The sequence below is a fragment of the Cyprinodon variegatus genome, unplaced genomic scaffold (assembly GCF_000732505.1).
Source record: "Cyprinodon variegatus isolate N-32 unplaced genomic scaffold, C_variegatus-1.0 Scaffold303, whole genome shotgun sequence".
Lineage (NCBI taxonomy): Eukaryota > Metazoa > Chordata > Actinopteri > Cyprinodontiformes > Cyprinodontidae > Cyprinodon > Cyprinodon variegatus.
Genome location: NW_015150756.1, coordinates 775,495 through 798,303, shown reverse-complemented (window position 1 = coordinate 798,303; position 22,809 = coordinate 775,495). Strand labels below are relative to the sequence as shown.

At 35.5% G+C, this 22,809-nt stretch overlaps 1 protein-coding gene across 1 annotated transcript; it reads left to right on the top strand.

Annotated features, from left to right (window-relative positions):
- The first annotated feature begins 7,118 nt into the window (after window positions 1–7,118).
- LOC107090608 lies at window positions 7,119–20,878 on the top strand. Its single transcript, XM_015384101.1, has 10 exons — window positions 7,119–7,160; window positions 8,182–8,298; window positions 13,432–13,497; window positions 15,259–15,384; window positions 15,836–15,910; window positions 16,276–16,371; window positions 16,547–16,632; window positions 17,691–17,790; window positions 17,930–18,013; window positions 18,323–20,878. Exons 1-10 carry the CDS (start codon window positions 7,119–7,121, stop codon window positions 18,443–18,445), a joined length of 915 nt encoding a protein of 304 aa, XP_015239587.1. The 3' UTR covers window positions 18,446–20,878.
- The last annotated feature ends 1,931 nt before the right edge of the window (window positions 20,879–22,809 follow it).

Genomic DNA, 22,809 nt, shown 5'->3' with positions numbered 1-22,809 from the left:
CTTGTCAAACTATTTTTTTTTTTTTTAATATCTTTTTTCCTTCCCCAGATCTTCGGCATGGTCTTCTCCATGCTTCTCTTCTGTCAAATTGGGAAGAAAGCCGGCAACACTGTTTAAATCGCTGCTGATCAGCCTGTTCCTTCTAAAGACCTCACATAACTTCTACCACACATCAGAGCCAGTTGTAAGCTTTTATTGTGAAGGCGCACACCAATATATCACCCAGTATATTTGTAGGTAAGAGTCCAAAAGTGGCAGATAAAATGCATATTTTTTTTTTTTTGTTACAAAACTAAGCTCTTATGTGAAATTATCTTAATGAGGAAATTATTGGAGTTCAATATAATTTAAATGTCTGCCTCCAAAGCTTTTATTGTGGTGATGCTGCCTGTGGCACATAACTATAGTCGTGAAACTTTAAACCTTATATTTTATTTTTCGGCATCTATAATTGAATTATATTTCTAACAATATTTGGACATGTAGAAATTAAAAATATATTTGAAGCCTCAAACTTTAGGTAAATAAAATGAGGTTCAGGAAAATTAATTAGTTGTAAAATATCCCAGATCTCATAAATTCTCAACTTTTTTTTTAAACCAGGTTTCCGTGTTATCTTTGTGGTTACATTTAGAAGATTTCTCAGGAAGTTGTACTGTTTTATTTTAAACATGATGTATAGAATGTCTTTTGCTCTGCCTCATTAGTATGGATGAAACTCAAAATGCTGTTTGTTTTTAATGGCTACTTTTGTTACTGCTTTTAATTAATCAAAACCTGTTTTGTTTTTTTCCATTTGAGAAATAAAATTGACTTGAATCCCATGTTGTGTATAAACTGGCTCTGATACATTTGATCTAATATTGAACACATTTTTCTATTTTTTTTTTTTTATCTTAGCACAGGCTTATTGCATGTGTGTGGGGAAAATGAGTAATGGCTATTCTCTTAAAAACATGCTGAATAACCATAAATACTGCTCAAAAATTATTTGATTGCTGAACTTTACAACCTGCACCCCATAGTGGCCAGATTACTGGATGCACAAGTAGTGAAAGCAGATGGTGACGACTCACGTTTGTCTCCAATGCTTTAAGTATTATAACTTTTTTTTTTTTTTTTTAAATGGGTGTAGGGGGGGATTTAAAACTGTTTTCTTGAACATTTATGAAGTTATTAATGTACATCAGTAATAGGCATTTTTGGAATCCTTTTTTTTAATTGCTTTTTTAAGAACATGGAGATTATAATGTACTTATCTGAAGTTTCATCATATTTCGTTTATTTCAAGGATCTTAATTTTAAATGGTTATCTAAACAAAATGCTGAGCATAGATAAAGGAGAAATTTCATTCTCGTATTCATAAATGGCCTAATTTAATTTTTACATTGGGAGAGTTTAGCAGAAATTTTTAGCCAGTTTGATGCATTTCTTTGAAATATTAAAAGCTACAACTGTCAACCATGGGTATCTTGCCCTGCAGAGGCTGAAATGTTTAGTTTATTTTGTAATATTTAGACACTGTCAGTTTAAAGTCCATTTTATGCTTCAAAATCAACAGGTACCAAGATGAACTTTCAAAGCTGAAATGGAGCAGCTGTGGGGGTGTTTACGTCTCTTAGCATGGATGAACGTGTTCTATGTTGAACAGCTGACGTGTGTGTGTGTGTGTGTGTGTGTTGGGAAACAAGCAGCAACATTGTTGATGGCTGTAACACACAGTCGGCCTCTCCCCCTCTGGTTATTTTTAGTCTAAAGTCAACACAGCCCAGCTCTTAATGACCACAAGATTCCTCCCAGCTTCACTCTGTTCATGACTTCTTTACTACATTCACTCAACTAGACCTAAAACACCTTATGTGTATCTGATCACACAGTAGCTTAAGACTAAACCTCTGAAGGTGTTTTCTGCTTTACGTTTAAGGTTAATTTAGCTCTTAAGAGTGCTAGAAGCCTGGTTATTGTAATGCTGTCGAGCTATTTGGATCCCAGCTGTTCTTTGCCATAAAACAAAAAAACTGGTGTCAGATCATCCCAAACAAAGGTTTTGTTTATGCAGACAGACCACTCTCCTGTATTTCATTTATAGCAACCAGCACAGCTGCCTCCAGAGTAATCTGGTCCTTTGGGACGTCTGGTTTTTCTCTCCAACACGAGATGAGAGCATCTCCTAGGAAACCAGGAGCGGGATCTATGAGTATGTCCGATCTGATGAATGTAAACGTCTGTTGTTCGCACTTATATTGCAGAGCGTTAGATGGACAGGATCCAAAGGGCTTCTTACTGAAAACCAGCTGCTCTTACATGAAGAGGGACTCGTGTTCAAACACAGCTAGGAAAGGAGTTAAAGTGGGTGGATTATTGGAAAGTGGGTAAACTGGGACCTAGTCCAGAAGAAATTTTGAAATTAAATATTTCTCGTAGGCATCAGAGCTACGGGGCCTTTAGCTTTGAGAGATCAGTGTGAAAAAGCGAAACATAAATTTTGTGGGATGTAATTCAGTCAGAGAAAAAAAGAAAAACCTGGAAATTTAAGACCTGAAGGCTTGGACGACTTTAATTGTCATTTTGTATACACAATTTTGTTTTGTACACCTCATGACATTTCCATTAAAGTGCAGCAGCGATCAAATGTAAACGGTGTGGGAGGAAAATAAAAAATGGTGCAAAAAACAAATTGATATGGAGGTTTTGCAAATTTTGCACCTTTCACAGCTTTGTAATCAAACCAATGTATAACCAGACCTCCCCTTTCCCCCCTCCTCCCTGCTAATGCTTTGGGTGTGGTCATTTAACTAGGGAGGTGATCCAGATGTTGGATGTCTGAGCTTAAATGAAGAAGCCCAATCCAAAAGTAGAAAAAGCTGCATTACCTGCAGAAATTCTGTGAATGCTTTACACCAAACTGTAAGATACAAGCTTTAGGATGGCAGAGAGGAGCTGATTTAGAAAGAAAAAGCTTTGAAATGTCATGAATTTTCAGAAGATGATGCTTGACTGCCTTCTTAGAAAATAGCTGAAAAATTATTAGAAAATTATTAGAAAAGATTAACGTATCTACAAAAAGATGGTGGAAAAATAAGTTCACAATAAAGCTTCTGAAATCTAAATTTGAAGAAATTAGAATTATAATAGTATAGATTAACTAATGATCTGGTTAAAGAGAAAAACATGGGCTTAAAAACGCTTCAGGTGATTTTTTATTTTTTTTTCCTTAAAACTAAAAAACTTTAAAATGACTAAATGCCAAAAAAATAGAAGAGAATAGAACTAACAAAAATAAAATGGAGGTTATCTTAATAAAGAAACTGTTTAGATAGTTGAAGAAATAGCTTAATGGTTAAAATCAAATGCAAACGTGTCAGTTGATAAATGAAAAAAGCTTAAGTAGCTTGACAAGTAAATGTAAATATAGGTGGACCATGGGAAGAGGACAAAGAGGAGAGAGATATACAGCTAAAGTTGAAGTTATTGGCTGTTTAAAATAGTTTAAACGTTGAAAACAAGACTGGAAATAAAAGGAATAAAGAAAGATACAAAAGCATAAAATGTAGAAGAAAATTGGATGAAATGAACTAAGTATTCAAACAATAGTTGAAGCATGACAAAATCTAATGTGAATAAAGTAAGATATAATACTGATTTTACAATTGATAAACTAGGTTTTAAAGATTCCCAGATAGTATAAAACAAAGCAGTCCAGGTTAGAAGAATCCAGGTTTTGCAATTTTTGAGCTTGACTAGTTTGAAAGTGATCAAAATGCAAAAAAAGCCATTAAAATGGGTATTTGATAACCTTTAAAAATGAGATAAAGGGTTCACAAATCAAAAACAAGGGGTTGTAATATTCTTCTTTTAGAGAAGAACAATCTACTCAGAGTGGTTCTCACTTCTAACCCTAACGAGCCACTGCTCTGAATCTTTTAGACGTTTCTCTCTGTTTCAGCAAACCTGATTCGGCAGCCATGAAATGCAGCAGAAGCCATCACTTCATGAAAGTCAGGTGCGTGGCACCAAGGAGGCACTTAAAAGTTGCAGGACAGGGACTGAGAATCACTGATCCAGTCCATGTTTGAATAGCTTAGCTATTATTGGTTAAAGTAGCGAAACAAAGAAAAATCATGGATGAAATTAAGTTCATGGACATGGATGTGAATGTGTTTGGGCATCTGAGTGTGTAGGTGTACTACATGTATACTTCATTAAACACATCAATACAAAAATGTGACAGGTATTGCGTTACCATGGAAACTCACTGCCATTCACCCTCATTTAGCCCCCCTCTGCTCATTAAGATTTGGAGACGCATTTGGTTGAACAACATTGCATATCTCAGGACCCGTAGGGTCTATCGACAACGTTCTTGAAACAAGTTTATTTGACAACAGATAAGGGAACAATATTATCTATGTATATTAAAAATCAGCTAGGTCCGAATAAAGAAAATTATCAACCATTAAAGGTCTGGAGATATTTTTAATTATAATCTGTAACTTTAAAGGGAATTTAACGCTGAAATAAAATTTGTTTTTTATGCATCCATGTTATACATTGAATTTTTAAATAATTTAAAAATGTTATTGAACATTTTCCATTTTAATATTAACAGTGTTCTTTAAAGCAGAGAACAACAATCGTTCAGTTTGGTATATAGACAATTTCCTGATTCAAATATTTTATAACACACCTGAACTGACCATTTTTATTTCTTTTTTCTGTCTTAATGTTGGCAGTGGGCTTTATGCTGCCCTGCAAGGCTTTAAACCTGGGTTTGAATGGAGACAAACCCATTTTCAAGGTGCTCACTTTGAGCCTGGATCCATATTAATTTTTGATTCTGTTCATGGTGGAGAATCCTGCTTCACAGCAGCAGGTTGAACCAAACATCCTCTAAATGTGCAGAGTCATCTTTGAGCACCATTTCACTTTTCTCTGCAGTTCTTTCATCAGTCCACACTTTCTCTGCTCTCTTTTTCTCATCATCTTCTCCTTCTTTTCCATCGCCCGGCTTGCCACAGGTTTGCCTGCTGTGTCTAAAAGTAGCAGCAGCAGCAACCCAGACTGACAGCAGCTCATTGGATCATTTGGATCGCGTGTAGCCTGGAGCCGGACGCTCTGGAAGGCTTTACCATATTATGAGGCGAAGTGGTGCAAGTGAAGTTAGACAATGTCGTTGGACAACATGCAAAAATTTATAAATGATTTAAACCGGTTGTGTCCAGATCCAGACTCTGGTCCGCTAATCCGTGACCTCTGGTCTATGTCTGTTTTTTTAGAAGAAAATATTGGAAAAAAGTGTGAAAAATATGAAGATAAAGTGAAGTGAAAACATCCCTGACAAGATCCCAATACAACTAGTGCTAACTCAAAAAGTAAAAGTTCTATTGATATAATTCTTTCACTGTGAGTTTAGAAAACAATAATGGCTGTTTAAGTTTAATGACAATGTTGGTGCAGCTTTTGCAAGCTGGGCCCCTCAGCGTTCAACAGCAGAGAAATCTTTGGTTGATCAACTGTCTATAACATGTCAACTGTATAGAATAGACTGGTCACTGTATTCATTTCAGGATAGAAAGACAAACTATTATCCACAAGGTTTTTGATAAAGTTGCAAAAATTAATGGAGAAAAGGGTAAGAATGGGGAGAAGTCAGAAAAGACAACTTCCTTCACAAAAACAAATTCCTTCCTCTTAAAGAGTATAAGACTTATCAATATAATTCTTTCAGCAACATGCAGCTGGGTTTAGAGAGTTATAAATGTTTTTTCATGTTTTTATAAGGATGAGTGTAGGCGTGGTGACGGCATAGCAACAGCTGTTTGTTACTCGTTGCACCTCAGTGTTAAACAGCTGGGGTTATTGGGTTCAACTATTACCCATATCTTATGAACGGTAATGACTAGAGATGCCGTACTTAGACCATTCATTACAGAAAGGAACGGGTAAAAACATTATGTCTTTAATTTAAAAAAACTTTAATACAGGTGCAAAAGTCATGAAATAAAGAGGGAAAATGAAAGAAAAGCAAAAACTGACAAAAAATAGCTGTCACACGACTCCATCTACATTAAAGCATAACTCACTGTCAGCATCAGCAGGCTTTGGAAAATAAAGACTTATTTTCACTTTTCTACCAGAATCTGGTTAGGATTGGCTATGATGAAACTCACTGAATTGTTACCAAATTCTGTCTATTGCTTAAAGAGGCAGTGATTCTAAAATGTGTCTTTAGGGATTTTTGGCTCTGCTTTGGGATAATCAACCAGTGGATTTCTAGGGTGTATGGACTTGTGGGTCAAATTAACAAAAAACGTTGAATCCCTTATCAATGAGGGTTACATTTCCTGAATCGAGACAGAAATTCAAATGTAAAGGCATAAGGTTTTGGATGTGCTTCGGTGGCTCAGTGGTTAATGCGCATGACGCAATTTACGGAGGCCTTAATCCTTGGTTTCGAATATGACCTGTAGTCCTTTGCTGTATCTCCCCTTCTCTCTCCCCAACCTCTTTCCTGTCAGTCTACTGTACAATAAGCAAGCCACTACTGCCATTAAAAAACATAAAAAAGAAAGATAAGATTTGTCTGGATAGAGTGATAATGAGAAGTGCTTGTTCAGAGATGTGTAACACATTCCAACATCTACATTACAAACAGTAAGAATTCCCACTCTAAAATTGGAAATCTGAAAAATTGTGAATAAAACATAAAATATATAAAAAAGTTGAATTATGTAATATTACCAGAAGGTTATGAAAATGCTTTAAATGTTGAGTTAATGTTGTTAATGTTGAATAGCATCTCTAGCTGAAAGTATGCAGATGTATTAAGATGTAAAAAAAAAATCATGTTTTGCAGATTTTTTCTTGACCAGATTTCCATTCGTTTTCATGAGAGCAAAACAATTTATTGTTTAAAAAGTAGAAACATCATGCACACAGCTATTTGCCAGACAGAGTGAGATTATGCTATTAGCTCTGCAGATACTGAGAACCTTGTCTGAGCAGCAGTGGATGGTTTAGAAAAACTGAGCCATTGTCCTGAAACACATGGTATGAAACTAAAGCAATATTTAAACATGCTCTGAAAAAACACTGCATCGTGGGTATATCCACGCTGATGGGTCACCTTCGCTTCATGCCTCAGCCCGGCTGTTCCATTGTCAGTGTCTTTATTAGCAGTAGTGTTGCACCAATACCGATAACAGTATCGGGCGGGGCCCTGATCCAGCACTAAATTGTGGTATCTGTATCGGCGAGTACCAACAAATAGGGCACCGATACCATTTTGAGAGTCGAAAGTTTATTCAACTATTGTCACCCATTCCAGGTAGACAATAAAGAGTTCTACTGGATTCACTTTGTATTAGTCTTTTTCCTGCTTCACAAAGGCAGGCAGCAGCCTGATAAAGCCATCATGGCAATTATTTTACATCCAAGTAGTATGCAGTTCTTCATATATACACACATCAATTTCAAACAGATGGTATCGGTATGAGCCAATACTGCACAGCCAGGTATCGGGTATCGGGGCCAAAAAATGGCATCGGCGCAACACTAATTAGCAGTGCAGAGTACAAAGTTGTAACCAGTTAATAGTCCCAGTGTAGCACTAACTACACCATTTTGGGCTTGTATTTTTATGAACCAGAAAAAAAAAAGTTATTCTTTTATGTAGATGAGCCCTGCTGAACAGGAGAAAAAAAGGTTGACAGATTATATGATCATCAAATAAAATATTATCACCTGCATTCTGCTGGTGTAATCACTTGAAACTGCTGGTGGAGGTTCAGAAAGTTCTTGTTTATAGGATTGTCCCCCAGGAATAGTTTGCAACAAAAAGGTTAAATGTGGTTTCAGTGGTGTAGTAAATGGAGAGTAAGGTGAAGATTATGGTGTTTTAAAACCACAAATGATGATGATGGTGCCAAGTAATTTTCTTTTTTTTCTACCTTTGCCAAACTATAGGCTCATGTTAAGATGTTGCAGAGATCGTTAAATCCAGAGCGCATGTGATGCGTTCATATTCACTCACCTTGGTTAATTAACACTCTCCTCTCAGCTGGTCTTCCAAACTTGGTCATGTTCTTGTTTCTGCAGCCAAACACTCCTGAGCTTTAAACAACATCCATCACACACACCCACACCCACCCTCTCCCTCTCTCTCTCTCTTCCACACACAGCTGGCTCTGGTCTTTGCTGTGTTTCTGTTTCAGCTCGGCTCTCAGACGGCTGTCATCATGGCTCGCTGCAGGAGTTACTTACGGGGACTCTCCATCTGCGTCACTGTGCTCTTGCTGGTAAGCTAAATGCTAACTGCTAACAACTCGCTGATAATAAAAGTGATGAAGCCTTTATTTGCAATGTTGGATTAATCAATTACAAAAGTATTCATTATTTTGGTTTCAACTAAGTTATTTAAAAAAGTAAATCTATTATCAACCTAGATAATAATATGCAAACTATAAACACATCTTTTGAAATTATTTCAACATCATGTGCAAATCTTTTTTGGTAAGGCATCTATAAAATATTTCATTTCATATATATGTTTATTAAAATATATATAAATATGTATGTAATATACAATGCAATCTTTGCAATAGCTGTTGCCTTAAAAGCTTAATTAGCTAATTAGTAATAAGCAAAACAATAAAAAATGTACGAAGAATTAGCGCATCATCAAACTACTTAAAGAAACTCAATAATCTTGATTTGAAATCAGGTAACTAATAAAATTTCAAGCTGTGGATGAAATTAAACAAAGTGAATTAAGGGGAAGCAGATAAATAGATTTATATACATACATATAAAGTATTTGAAGCCGTTAAATCAACCTTAACCCCCTGAAAATAAAAGCATACACCAGTTTTCTGTGTCCTGAACTCTCTATTCTGGCAATGTTTTTAAATGACTCTGAGTCCTAAACTAAAGCCAGGTTCAGCATCATCAGGTCTAATAAACAGAAAGATTGATGTTTAGCTGCTTTCATCAGGAGGGAATTACAGCCAATCTATACACCGTTATATGGATACATGGGCTGTAGCCACCACAGTCCTGGGGTAAGAATTAAAGCTGTATCTTCACAGGATACATATAGTAGGAAATGCTAACTGCACGTAGTTACAATTCCTTTTGAAAATATTGATAACGCAGAACCTAAAACCTCTGTGCTACTACCTTGTATTTTTTTATTCTTATTTTTTTTACTCTTATTTTTTATTTCTTATTTTTATATTGTTTTTCATTGTGGGACGATACATGTACACTTGCACCCTAATCCTTATTTATCTTGATATAGGCTACTGTATATACCTGGATATACTGTATATATATATATATTGTTTATTCTTAATGCACCTTTTTCCTCCTTGCTTGCACCTTCTGTTATTACTATGCCAAAATGTGACGAGTTAAATTCTCCGCTGTGAGATCAGTAAAGCTCATCTAATCATCTAATTGACAAAGATTTCTGAATGGGTGTCAGAACAGCTGAGTGAAACTAAAACTAGGATACATTCACACCAGCCCTGTTTAGTCTGATTTAATTGGATCATAGCTTGTTTGGCCAAAAAGTTTGGTTCATTTAGGGAGCTATGATGACGCAATCCAACTCTGATTCAGACCAAAAAAGCAAACTCGGCTCCTCCTCAAACCCTAGGTCTCAGCTCTGTTGAGGTGAACTCTGGCACGGTGCGAATAGAGATGTGAATGCCAAGTGGACTGGAGACCACTCCCAAAGCTGGAATTGCACTTTAATTGTGTAAAAATTAAGTTATCCATATTTAAAAACTGCCTAGCTGGACGTCTGTTCAGTCTTGACGTAAGTCAAATGTGCCACTTCTCGAACACTGCCGCCTCATTTGGAACAATCTCACCCACCTTCAGTAAATGTTTCTTTTTTCCATGTTGAGTCAATTGTTGAAAGATTCATGTCTGGCAAACCTGTCAGAAACAGCATAGCAGAAACACTGCTGAAATCAGTTGTCATTCCACGCTGTTTTTCTTTTCGTGGACAAGGAAGTTGCTTTGTGTTGTTGACCACCCGTCTTTCTAAAGGGGTCCTTGGTGCAACGCCACTGGGTTTAAACAGGTGGGTGAAAAGGTTTGTTTCTGTTTGACAAAGGATCTCGTTAGATATTAATCATTTTGTTGTTGATTCTACTTTAGTCACTTTCATTAATCTTAGATTAGGTTTATTGTGACAAAGTTCAATTAAGTACTACAGGCATTATAAGAGCCAGATACAACTAAATATCCTGCTGCCTGTGATGTCATGAGTGGCGGCCATTTATAATTGCTTTAAATGTGGCCTAGACTCATTTAGGACATGATAGACTTGACAGAGAGCATAAGAAAATACTAAGACTTTACATTTTTGCTTGGAACAGGCCAGCCACCCGTAGCGGGTCTGGACAATGTTGCCTGGAGATGGAAAGTTGTGTCCTCTGTGAAGCTTTAGAACGAACATACTGGACAGGGAATTGGCCATATTTTGTCCACCTGTCTGTCTTTCTTTCAGCCTTGGTTTATATCTGGTCAGCTGGTTGAGCCAAAAAGTCCAGTATGAACATCAAGACATCTCCCTCCTTAACGACACTCCTACTCTCTTCATCAAGCATCCATAGGCGTATAGTGACTCTGATAAGTTCTAGCTCTTCCCTGAATGTCCAGAAAGCCTTTGATCAGATGAACCATCTCAGCAGATTCAACTCAAAGGCACAGAGTCTCTGGGATTCTTCCGACAGATAAAGCTTCTCACATAAAAGCTCATCCATATCCGCCCTGTGGAGCAAGTTTGATTTCTATTTCTTCTAACTTACACATTCTTGAATAAAGATATTGGAAATCCCTGAATTCTTCCCCTTGTCCCTTACTCCCTACATACCTAAGAGCATCAAACAAATGACAGTTTATGTTTTGTAATTCCACTGGTTCTTAAGCCAAACTATGGGGTTTGTTATTAGGATGGAATGACACATATTTTAGATCCTCAGGGATTGATTTTAAGCCCCCCTCCTATTTATCTATTGCCTGTAGTAGAATAAGGCTGATTTATTATCCTGAAAAATAAAGCTATTCAAAGTAAACAGTTACAATAAGTGTGGGAAGCAGTTAATATCAGATTGTAGGTCCCTAAAAATAAATAAAATTCTACAGTTTTACAGATGATGCACTGCTTTTTGTGACATATTTATGTGCTTACAGGTTTTACCGAGGAACTGAAACCTCCATAATTTGATTATGTTTTCCTTTATTGTAACCAGAATATGTATATGATATCTGTAAATAAAATTTAGCTTTAAACTCTTATAGCTTTAAAGCTATAAATTCTGATGCATTGGTTAGAGTAGAACTTGGTGGAATGGTGGGAAGTTTTTTTTTAATTTATTTAGGAAATAATAAATGATTCAAAGTTATATTTCTATTAAGTTCATATATTTGTATCATTCTTTTATGTTTTTGAAATGAGGGGTTTGCAAAAACATGTTTGGTTGTGTAACTAGCGGGTAATCGTTGCTCATTTCCCTTTCTTATCTTTCTCATGCAAACTCTTCCCTTTCCTTCTTCACTTTGAATAAAAGTGTCTCAGTTCTCTTTTTTTTTAACCTCACCTTTTGCAGTCACCAAATATTTTTTTACTGCCCTTTAACAGCATGGTTGAAAGCATGGCCACTGTCTGCCTGTCCGCCAGCAGAAACACAGTGTGTGACTACATTGGCTCCTGTAGCTATTTTTATTTAATTTCTGTCGTTGTGCTCACTTTTTCCTGCTTCCTGTTCCTGCTGCTGAGCTTCTTATCAGCTGATTACAGTGATTACGTCGAATGTTCCTTTTCAGCTTGACTGAAAATCTCAGGAGACTTTCACTGCCATGGTTACGATTTTTCTTTAAAGTTTGTTTGAAAGGAAAAATCAGGTTTTCGAAGCTTAGTTTAGTTTACATCTTGTTGTATGGTACTTCTGATGTCTGTGTCTTAATTTGTGCATTACTCTGAGTTTAGCTTTACTGCCATGCGCTTGTTTCTTTCCCGTTGCATACCTTTCCATCTATTTTGAGTGTTGTTGCCAGTGCAACGTGCAAACTGAAGGATCTGCAGGGACCCATTCAGCCATCCATGTTTAAATCAAAAGCTGCCAAAACCAAATATTCACATGCACTCTATAGAAGGACACAAGATTCCTTCCTTTTTGTAATACTTTTAGGTCAGTTACGAATACTTCATTTACTGAATTCCCTAATATGGATTTAACATACTTTTCCTTAGTTTATACCTTTAAACTCAATGATTTCAGTCAAAATGAATATACTTAAGATGCCTTCAGACATATTTTGGTGCATTCCTCAAGGAAGAATGCTAATTGGATTGATTATAGAGACTAGCTTGCTCAAATACACCTTTTCTTATACTTTTTTTCAGTCAGAACTTTTGTCCTGTCTTTTCCATTAAAGCAAATTTGTTGTCCTTAAGCTACTTTATAAAACACTTAGTGGTTTGTTTGGATTCTTCGGACATTTAAAAGACCCTTTTTGTCTCTGAGCTTTGTCCTTTTTTTGTGAAGTGAAGCAAAACACTCCCAGATCATAATGCTGACTCTGTCGTACATCACAGTTATTCTCAGGCTTTCAAATGTCCTCCAAACCTAAAAAAAATTATTTTTAGTAATTTTTGTTTCATCAAACATCAGGGCAGGTCTCCAAATGAATTTTTCAAATATTATCTTGGTTTAAATTGTGCTTTTTATGTGATGGCTTCTTCTCTAATGAGTGGCTTTTCAGTCCAAGTCCTTTACAGTGTTAATAAATGACTTCTCTTTGTTTTCTTCAGGATCTTTTGCTCTGATTCTCAAAATTTACAAAAGAACTCTTCATGTCTCAGAAACAGAAACTTTCTTATTCTTCCATGATATTTACCCAACATATTTATCTAATCAGATGAGAACAAATGTCACACAAGAAAGCAGCAAATTAGAAGTGCAGCCTTAAAGTACATCTGCATGTTTGCCTCTTCTAACTCAGATATAAATTATTTAATGATTATAGATTATTATGTTAGTGCACTAGGCTTCAATCTCTCAATGGCCTCGAATATAGTCTTTTTTTTTGGCAAAATACGAAAGAAATGTTGTAAAATCAGAAAGGGGGTAGAAAAGCTTTCATAGAGGAATATTATCCACCTCCTACAACCTGGAGTTCCAGATGTGAAGCAGTGAGGACTTAATTTTTCTCCAGGGCTGTTTGAGAAAAATGGGAGGAAGCTGAGCCATCAGAGTTTCCAGCTGAAGGGAATCCGATCAAACTTTCCCCCTGGGGCTGAAGGAACAGTTACAGAGGAATGTTGCCTCTTCTTTAAAAAGCTCTGCCCTCTGTGATAAAACTTGAATGCATCAGTTGGATGTGTTTTATAAAGTTTCTTCTTTATCACTCTGCAGTTGTCTGGTATGGTGATGATCGGTGTTGGGTTCTCATCAATCGAAGGCAACGTACCTGTTGAAAAGGTAAACGAGGGATGCTGCTATTTTACAAAAAGTTCTCAATAACCCTGAATAGATGAATTAGCGCTAATTATTAGCAGATAAACGGATTAGCCCACATGCGGCCATCTTTAAACGCAATGCTGTCATAGTTAGTCAAATGGAACAAGTAGGCCTGGCATCACATTATAGGACAGTTTTGGAAATCATATTTAAGCTAAAACGTGCATTTTTAAATGTATTTTATAATCGAGAATCAATTTAGGACTTCCTCTTATTTAAATTGTATATATTTCTTATGCAGTTGATGTCAAATATTAGACCCATAAATGAAATGTAACAGTTTTGTAGATGATAATCAGTTTTCTCAGACTGCTTTTTGCGAACAACAAACTTTTATGTGATTTTAGATTTTACTGAGGTATTAAAACCATATGTTGCTTATACTTTATTTTATTATTCCTTGACATCTGTAAATTAAATGTTTCCCATCTCCCATCTAAATTACAAAAACAATGTCACCCTTAAAATAAAGACATTCTCACCCATTAGCTACTCTGTTGTAGATCCTATTTTTAAAAAGATGGTTTTTAATCAGAAACACATTCCTACATCTCAGAATAGCTTTTAATTTGCTGCATATTTTCAGAATTGTAAGTGGATCTCAATGTTTTAAAATCTTAAACAAAAGGTCTTTTGTTTTACTAATTACACTCAGAAAGTAGAACTCATATATGCATTCATAACACATATGTTATGGTTAGTGAACAATAAATCCACACACTGTTCATTTACTGCTTTAAATATTCGGTTGTGGCTCCTTTTGCATAAATGCCTGCACCAGAGCAGCAGAACATGATTGGACATCAGTCTCTGGTTCGTCCTTCATCTTCCTCAGCACTATCATCATATCTATGTTGTTAAGGTCAGACCAGTTTTCTTGCCAATTCAGCACAATGATACCATAATCATAAAACAGATATTCCTGCTTGTAGTGGTGGTGTGTTCAGAAACCAATTCCTACTAATGCTCTTTACATTAGTAAATGAAGTTTTCTTTTTTGCCATAGTTTTTCCTTCCACTAAACTTTACAGCCAGAGTACTCAGCTGCTCCACGGGGAAAAGAAATAAGAAAAAAATTCCATAAGACAACATTTCTGTGTTCAAAAAGATTTAAATGGTAATTTTTTTTTACAATTAAATGAATTTCTGATTTAGATTTTCTTTTACTGCATTATTATATATAAAAAAACAATGTAATAAAGAAGTCATATAAATCATAGATCAGTACAAGGCATTTGTAAAATATTTTCATTTGATTATCTTCTAATTTAAAAAGATTTTTGTTAGGAATCCATTTGTGATAAATTATTCAAGCCTTTCCAGGCTGATACAGATTATAGTTTTTTTTTCAAAACTCCACATAACCTCTAAAATACATCCAAGTTCATCAGTAAATATATTAGCTGCTGATGCACGTCACAGAAATCGACCATGAAAGAGTAAAATGTTCAGCTAGTTCCTTTATCATGTTAGGAACCAAACAGAAAATCGAGAGCAACATGATTAACCTTCCTAAAAACATTTATAAATGTTTTAGATCATTGATCCAGTTTGACTTTAGCTGAAGATAATCAGATTAAATAAAAAATGAGCCCCACAATAAAGCTGTTTGGTTAAAACTTACTTTAAGTCTGATTTGAATTATTCCTGAAAACCTCCAAACTCACCTTTTAATTTCCTGAGTTTCTTGAAGGCTACAGATGATTTTATCCTGTGTTTCAGCTCTTTGAGCAGCTCTCCATCAGCGATGGCCTCCTGGCGCTGAAGGTGTTCGGTCCAATCACGGTGGTTCTGTCTGTTCTGGGCATCAGTGCTGCAGTTTCAAACTACAAACCTTTGCTTCTGCTGGTGAGAAGAGGGCGTATTTCTAGATTAATTTTATGCTTTAAATTTTTTTTTATTTCTAATCCTTCTTTTTCATTTGAAAAAAAAAATATTAAATAGGTTTCTAGTTAATTTTTTTCAAATTTTCTAAGTTTCTAATTTTTTTCAAATTGTTCAGTCACATGTTATAATTTAGTTAATAAAAAAAAAAAAATATTCTTTTTTTATGTAATGTTTTAATCTTTTATCTATTATCTCCATCGATCCTTCAGGGAAATAATGATTGATTAGCATTAAATGTCCTGATATTTCTCAGAAGGAGCTTCTATTTATGGGAATAAAACTTTTTTCTTCTCTTTCTTTTCTTTTTTTTTTTTCTTTACAGTGAAAACTTGTAAGTGATTTATGAAACCACAGATAGTTGGAGCTCCTTCTTCTTTCTGTTTAATGTTGGACGTGTGATGATCTCTTGCAGTTCTCTGCTCTGATATTTGTGGAGTTTGTTGCTCTGATGGTTGTCGCCTCACCATTGGTTCATGTTGAACCACAGGTAACTTTATTTTCTATGCACTGGGGCCCTCTGGGGGACTGTGGGGTTCATTGCATTCATTTCAGAATCCACATTTTGCTGTATTTGTACCAAATCCAATATTAAATGTTCAGCATATGGTTGGGAAAAAAATATTTTAATTGAAGGAAATGCAACTCCTCAATATGTATTTCCCTTTTTGTGTAATAAAGATATTCATGTTTATTCTTATAGTGTGCTTTTTTTCCCCCTTCTAATTTATCTGGATTAAAGAAAGAGTCACCTTTGGGTTTGCTTGATATTTTTCATTCTGTTTACATGTTTTCCTTCTCTGGTTTAGGTCCAGATATTTCCTTTAATAACATGGTTTGGTTTATGTTCTGCAGATGAACAGCGCTGTGGATGACATTTTCCTGAATGTAACTCCTCTTCATAGAGCTGAGCTTTACATCCAGACTGAACTGCAGAAACTCCAGGCCTCGGTGAGAGAAGTTTTATTCAGAAAGAAGACATGTTTTTTTTTTTAGTAAATGAGATAAACTCAATGCTCCAGCATCCATCTGTCCTGGAGCATTTTTGTTGTATTTCCTTTTCAGGTGATGCAGAATAATAGTAACAATAAAAAAAAATTTTGATTTTACTTTATTTGTTTGCAAGGATTCCTGCTGTGGTTTGAGAAGTTTTGAAGATTGGGGAAAACACCTTCCTGATTCCTGCTCATGTGCGCCATCTGCTGACCTGAGGTGAGTTCATCAACAACAACATATACAGTATATAAAGCACATATTTCTGATTTTATGGTTGGAAAGGTATATTTTCAATATTAAAAACATATGAAGTATAAACATAATATAATATGATATAATATAATATAATACAATACAGTATAACATAATAGAATAGCATAGAACATAATAGAATAGCACATAGAATATAGTATAATAGAATATATAATAGAATAGAATATATAATAGAATAGAATAGAATAGAATAGAATAGAATAGAATAGAATAGAATAGAATAGAATAGAATAGAATAGAATAGAATAGAATAATGCTGTTGTTTAGGGTGGTAAAGTCAGATTACTTAGTTAGTTTACAGTAACATGGGTTCTGATCCCCTTTTTTTTGTTCTCTGTTTGTACATTAGAACCTGTGTTTCTCTTAGTGATTTCATTTTTAACCAGTTCTTATTTTAAAGACCTAATGGTCATTATTTTTTTTTTAAATATTCAACCTTCAAATAAAGTGAAATCTGATTTCAATACATTTATTATTATATTTCCAATTGTTCTTCCTTATCTCCTAAATGCAAAAGAGCTGTAACTGGGTGGAGTGATGAGTTAAAGAGAAAAATGGTTATGCTAAGTCCATAGAAACAGAAAAGGTTCTGTTAAAAGTTGAATAAAGAAAACTCATGGATTAATTATAGGTTTATGAAGCAGAAAAGCTCTAAATTTGTTTGGAAAAATAATGCTTAAAAAGACAAAACAAATAACTATCTAAGGCAGAAAGGAAGAGTCTGTTGGATACTTAGATTAGTTGAGACAAAATTTTTGTTAATTAGATAGATCCAATTTGACCTAAATGGCACCCCGTCTATAGGCCATATTTGTAAAATCTTTAAAATAACAACAGAAGTAGAAAATAAAACGAAAAATCTGTTGAATACAGATCCATGATGGCGCCGCTTGAAGTCCATGAGCAGCTGTTTGGTTTTTGTTTGGTTTATCCTGAACTTGATGCTGTTTATCAAACACCTGCAGGTTCCCATCCTAACTGTCATCTCTGTTGCTTCACAGCTCTCAGTCCAACAACTCCAACCCAGAGGGATCCTGCATGATGGCCGAAAATAATCTTCAGGTTCCAGAGACGTCAACTAAAACCTGGGTTCACTCTAAGGTATATTTCCTCCAGAACTTCTTTCTCATCTCCCCTTTTTCCCTTTTTTCTTTCAACTAAAACATTTCACCTTTTTTGTGTCAGAAAGTTTAAAGATGGAAAACTTATTACTGATAATTGATTTTGATCTTTTCCTCAGCCCTGTGGTCCCATCTTAAAGAGCTACCTGGGCTTCCCAGTCAAACTCAGGATCGGAATCATTTCTGCTCTCGCCACCATTACGGTAACTAAAGAGTTCCTGTTTGTTTCTCTTCTTTTAATAGTTTTATGGATCTGAAACAGAAAAAAATCAATGAAAAGTAATTTCTTTACTTTTTTAAAGTTTTTTGCAAGTCCAGCACTTTTTAGCTATTTGTTTAATTTTAAACATACTTGGATTTTATGGAGACACCAAGAGAATTTAGGCCTGAAATGTATTGAAGATAAATTTAATAATTATTGAAATATTATACTGCTGATTATCATGAATATAAATTTTTAGCTTAAATTTTTTTTTGTTTCATGGAGAGGTTCATGGATGTGTGTGTTTTAGATAACGGCCATAGTTCTGTGCCTGGCTCTGGGCCTGGAGGAACACTGGAGGAAACCTCCGGTAGAGACAACAGTCGACGACTTCAACCGAGTGAAATACCAGCCTAAACCTTCCCTTTCCTGACCTCCGACCCCCGAATCAAACAGAGGAGATGCTGATGCCAAGATGTAGCCTTTAAATGCAGCTTGTGAGAACAACACAGGGAGTCCTATGAAGTTAAGGAGTTAGTCAATTAAACCAGAAACCGATGGCGTTCGGTAGATCCTGGTTCAGTAAGGCCTGCCTTTTAAAAAAGAAGATTAGTTTTCTCCTTCGTGGCCTTATTTTTTTTTTTTTAACTTTAGTTTTTTTACGGATTTATTTATTAAAACACACAAATGTGATGAAAACTGAGTGCAAAATTTAAATTTACTGTGTATTTTCTCAGTAATTAATATGGAGTTAGGTAGATTCAAACACCTCCACTAATAATTGGTAGTTTCCCTCAAAAGCTGCATCTTGGTGAAAAGTTTGTGCTTTAGCTGGCAGGGAACTTCTGGTTGGATATCTCAACGCTTCTCTTGGCAGAATTGGAGGAGTTAATTAAAATCTGAAGATTTTTACTAGAGTTGGACCATTAATTATGTTTGCAATGTAATCAGAGTAAAAAAGAAAAAAAAAACACTTCAGGAATTGTCATATTGACATTATGGTTAGGAGGCACTTAATAAGAAGAATACGCTTTTCCATTCTAGCCCTTTAGGTGGTGAAAGTCACACTTTGTTATGCGAAGGCCAGATTGTTTGGCCGATTAAAGCATAGCGTGCCCCTGAAGCCTGTTCAGATTGGAAGACTCCTCGAAAGCAGCCTTCTTTTTGCCCGTCTGGAGGACAGGTCCAGTGTATCCTACGTAGCCTTGGATATCCCATGATTCATTGGGAGTCCAAGCAAGCCGGCTGCTCCTTGCTCAAAGGAAAAAGGCGCTTAACAGTGGTGAATATTGTAAGTACAGTTTAGTACAAGAGTGTGAATAATTCCACCTGAAATTAATGAAAACTGTCGTTATGTGGCGGGTAATGTGTATCCATTCTTTTCCTGCTCAGTACATCAACTGTCAGGGTTGCTAGGCGACAGAGTGTAGGGATGGTGACGGTGAGCAACCTGTTTACAGTAAATCTATAGCCAAACTCTTCTGGCCTCTAAAAATACTCTGCACAATTTATACACTTCTTATGAATATTTTGGGAAATGATTCGGACTTTCTTATTTCAGTGTTACATGTATTTGGATTTTAATGTAATTATTTTGAGGCCTAATCAACATAAATTCATGAAAGTTACGTTGTCATGGCAATGTCAAGCAAACTAGAGAGTAGTATCCTGCTCGTGACAGCAGACTAGAAAATGTTTATAGTTTAATGACAGAAATGAGGAGGAAATACGGCACAGAAACTCATTTCGGATTCAACCGCTCATCAGAGACTTTATCTCCGCGACCTCAGAGCACCTGAATATTTGGACACCTGTAACCATGCAGGGCATCCTGCCTGTAGCTCCAAGTAGGAACATGGTGCCACCATGCACTTTCATATCTATTGTGCAGTTTAACGTAACAATAGTATTTCACAGTGTTATTTTGATCTTGGTTTCTTGCTGTAATGGATAACTGTTCAATAATGTTTAAATAATATAATAATATAATTATTTCCTTGTGGTTTTGGGGCAAAAAAGAGTCATGTGTGACATTAACACAGTGACTCAGGTTCATGCCAGCTGACCAAATCTACGTTGTTATAGTGTTAATGCGAAGTTTATTTAATAGCGCATATATTCACCTGAGAACTGATAATGTCTGTGTGTTACAGACCCTGGTTGTGTGCAATAGTGGATATAACAATAAAGTCGTGAATCGCAATCTATCCTATCATATTTTAATTCGGCCTATAGGCGCATAGGTCTTTTGTCCAAAAGAAATAAAAAAAGTTTACAGCACCCCATGTTCAAAAGTGCTTCCAGTGGCCTTGGCTCTCATGGTGTTAATGCCTAAAAGAATGTACAAATATCCAGCCAGAAATGTGCCAGAAGCTTATTGGCGGCTATGAAATGTGTTGTGCAAGTACAGCAGCAGAAGGTACAAACCAAGTATCAGTGGGGCTGTAGGTGTTTACATTAGTCTGTGTGATTATTGACCCTGTGTGGAGAAAAAAAAAGACACTTCTTACTTGTGCTCCTATTGGTTTAAAAACAAACTAGTCTATAAAAACAAAGAGCCTTAAAATGAACGCAGCAGTTATAAAAAATAAGGGATGAAAATGTTTTCAGTCTGTAGTTAATTTAACAAACTGTTTGTTTCTTTGGGTAATCTGATCTTAGACTGGATATAAAACACAAAGAGGTGGGGCTGATATCTGGCTGTTGTGTTTCTCAGCAGCTCATTGGAGGTTTCTAATGATAAACCCTAAATCTCTAGTTTTATGCCATTCTAAGTGGGAGGCAGAGTTGAAAGCCTGCTCAAGTTCGGTTCTTATGGCATCTTTAATGAGTGTTCCTACAATGTTTGCACAATGAATGTCAGAACAAGAAGTTTAAATATATATCTATATATATATATATATATCATTCTAAAAATGTAATATATCTGAAGAAAAATGTTTATTGGTGTGCTTTGTAAATAAAATATGACTTGAAACCTAAATCAGTGATTTTTATTTAATAAATGAATGGATTGACATTTAACTGGGGGCATTTTAAACCTCAACTTAATGTTCTCATACTTTTAAACTTTTTTAATACAAAAACACTTTGGCCAATTTCAGATTCTACTGTTTCTTATTTGACCTATATAAAAGTGTCAAAAATGTGTAAAGAACTGAAATAGATATATTCCTTTGCAGAAAATTTTTATTACCTGAACATTCTGGGTGTTAATTATATATCTAGGTAACAATTTTAGTCAAATTTATAGCTCCACATATTCTGGTGCTTTAACATCACTTTACCAGCTTTCAGCGAAGCAGCAGCACCAGTGCTCTCCTCCACTTTCCTCATTGACCTAAAATGACTGCATTATCAAAAGTATTGGAGATTCAATTTTAGAGCCTAAAGTTCTGGTATGTTAGGTATATTTTTATTTTAGTGCCGTGTCTGTGAGTGTGTGCACTTCATGAAATGCATGTGTCACACGGTCAAAGCATTGGAGTTGTGAGACCTGGGAAGATTGCTGTGAATAACTCCAATGTAGAGAAAAAGGACACTGTTGCTGGGTGCACAATGCTGCTTGCAGGAGTTCTCTCCGGAAACTCCGGCTTCCTCCCACAGTCCAAAAACATGAATTCTCCCCGCCTCCAATAGACTGCTGGAGGACAGCCACACTTTGACCCGGACGGATACATGGGACAAGATGGAGCAAGGAATTATATGGGTGAAAAAGGGACAAAGCTTAACTTTTTGGTCAGATTTAAGTGCCAAAATGATCCACATATTATTAGGAAACAGCCAAAGAAACCATTTTTGCCTATGATGTAGATGTGCTGCTTTTTCTCATTTATTTATTTTTATTATTACAGTTCTTAACCTATTGTGGTTTCTGATGATTCTTACCAGTGAATGCCCACAGGTATTTAAAATAATCAACAACTAATAAGTCTGCATGTAGGAACAAAATAATTTTTTGAATGTAGCCATATATCTGAGATATGGCAGTGAGTAGTATGAGAAATGCTGTCCTTGTTTCCCTGATCAGTCCATCCATCAGATACTGAAAGCGTCATTGAGAATCATTCCTTTTATTCACTGTTGTCACCAAACCTTTTATCCAACTTTCCTCCTTATTCACCCACACATCCACTTTTACAGCTTTAAATTGTTTTCTACTCCATTGGCTGCCTTTGCCATTAAACCATTAAATTACATTGATAATGCAATGCCTTCCAAAGAAGATTTATGGTTGACTAGGAAATGAAGAGGATCAAACAAGAGGTGTGCCTGGGATGCAAACTCTATGGAACAGCTGGGATTAATAAGTTTTCTTTTATTATTTTTTTCCCCGAATCTCCTTTTGCAGAAAGTCACAATGTGCTTTATAAAGAAAAACAAATATTTGTAAAAAGCTAAAAGATATATGTAAGAAGCACAAATATGAACTAAAACATGATCAAATTAGGGAATAAAGGCCTGTAACAAAATGTTCCTTTTTAAATCTTAACAGCCACCAATGAAATAAATTTGGTTGGATACAGTTAATCCTCTGGACTTATTTATTTTAATGGCTTCTATATCAAGCATTTCATCAGGAAATTTTTTAAATTAAATCAAATTCAATTAAATTCAATTCCGTTTTTTCATATAGCGCCAATTCCCAGCACATGTTTTCTCAAGGCACTTTACAGTTCACCAGATTGATTCAAAGCTTTCTCTTTCATCGACCCATTGTTTCAAATGCAATCCCTCACACTCTATTGTCCATTGGCGACAATAGAGAGGAAAAACTCCCTTTTAACAGGAAGAAAC

Excerpts from the sequence above, each read along its gene's own strand:
- LOC107090608 (XM_015384101.1), top strand. The coding sequence starts at position 7,119 with ATGGGTCACCTTCGCTTCATGCCTCAGCCCGGCTGTTCCATT. Across the intron at positions 7,161-8,181 it reads CTCAGCCCGGCTGTTCCATT|CTGGCTCTGGTCTTTGCTGT; the intron begins GTCAGTGTCTTT and ends TTCCACACACAG. Across the intron at positions 15,385-15,835 it reads ACAAACCTTTGCTTCTGCTG|TTCTCTGCTCTGATATTTGT; the intron begins GTGAGAAGAGGG and ends GATCTCTTGCAG.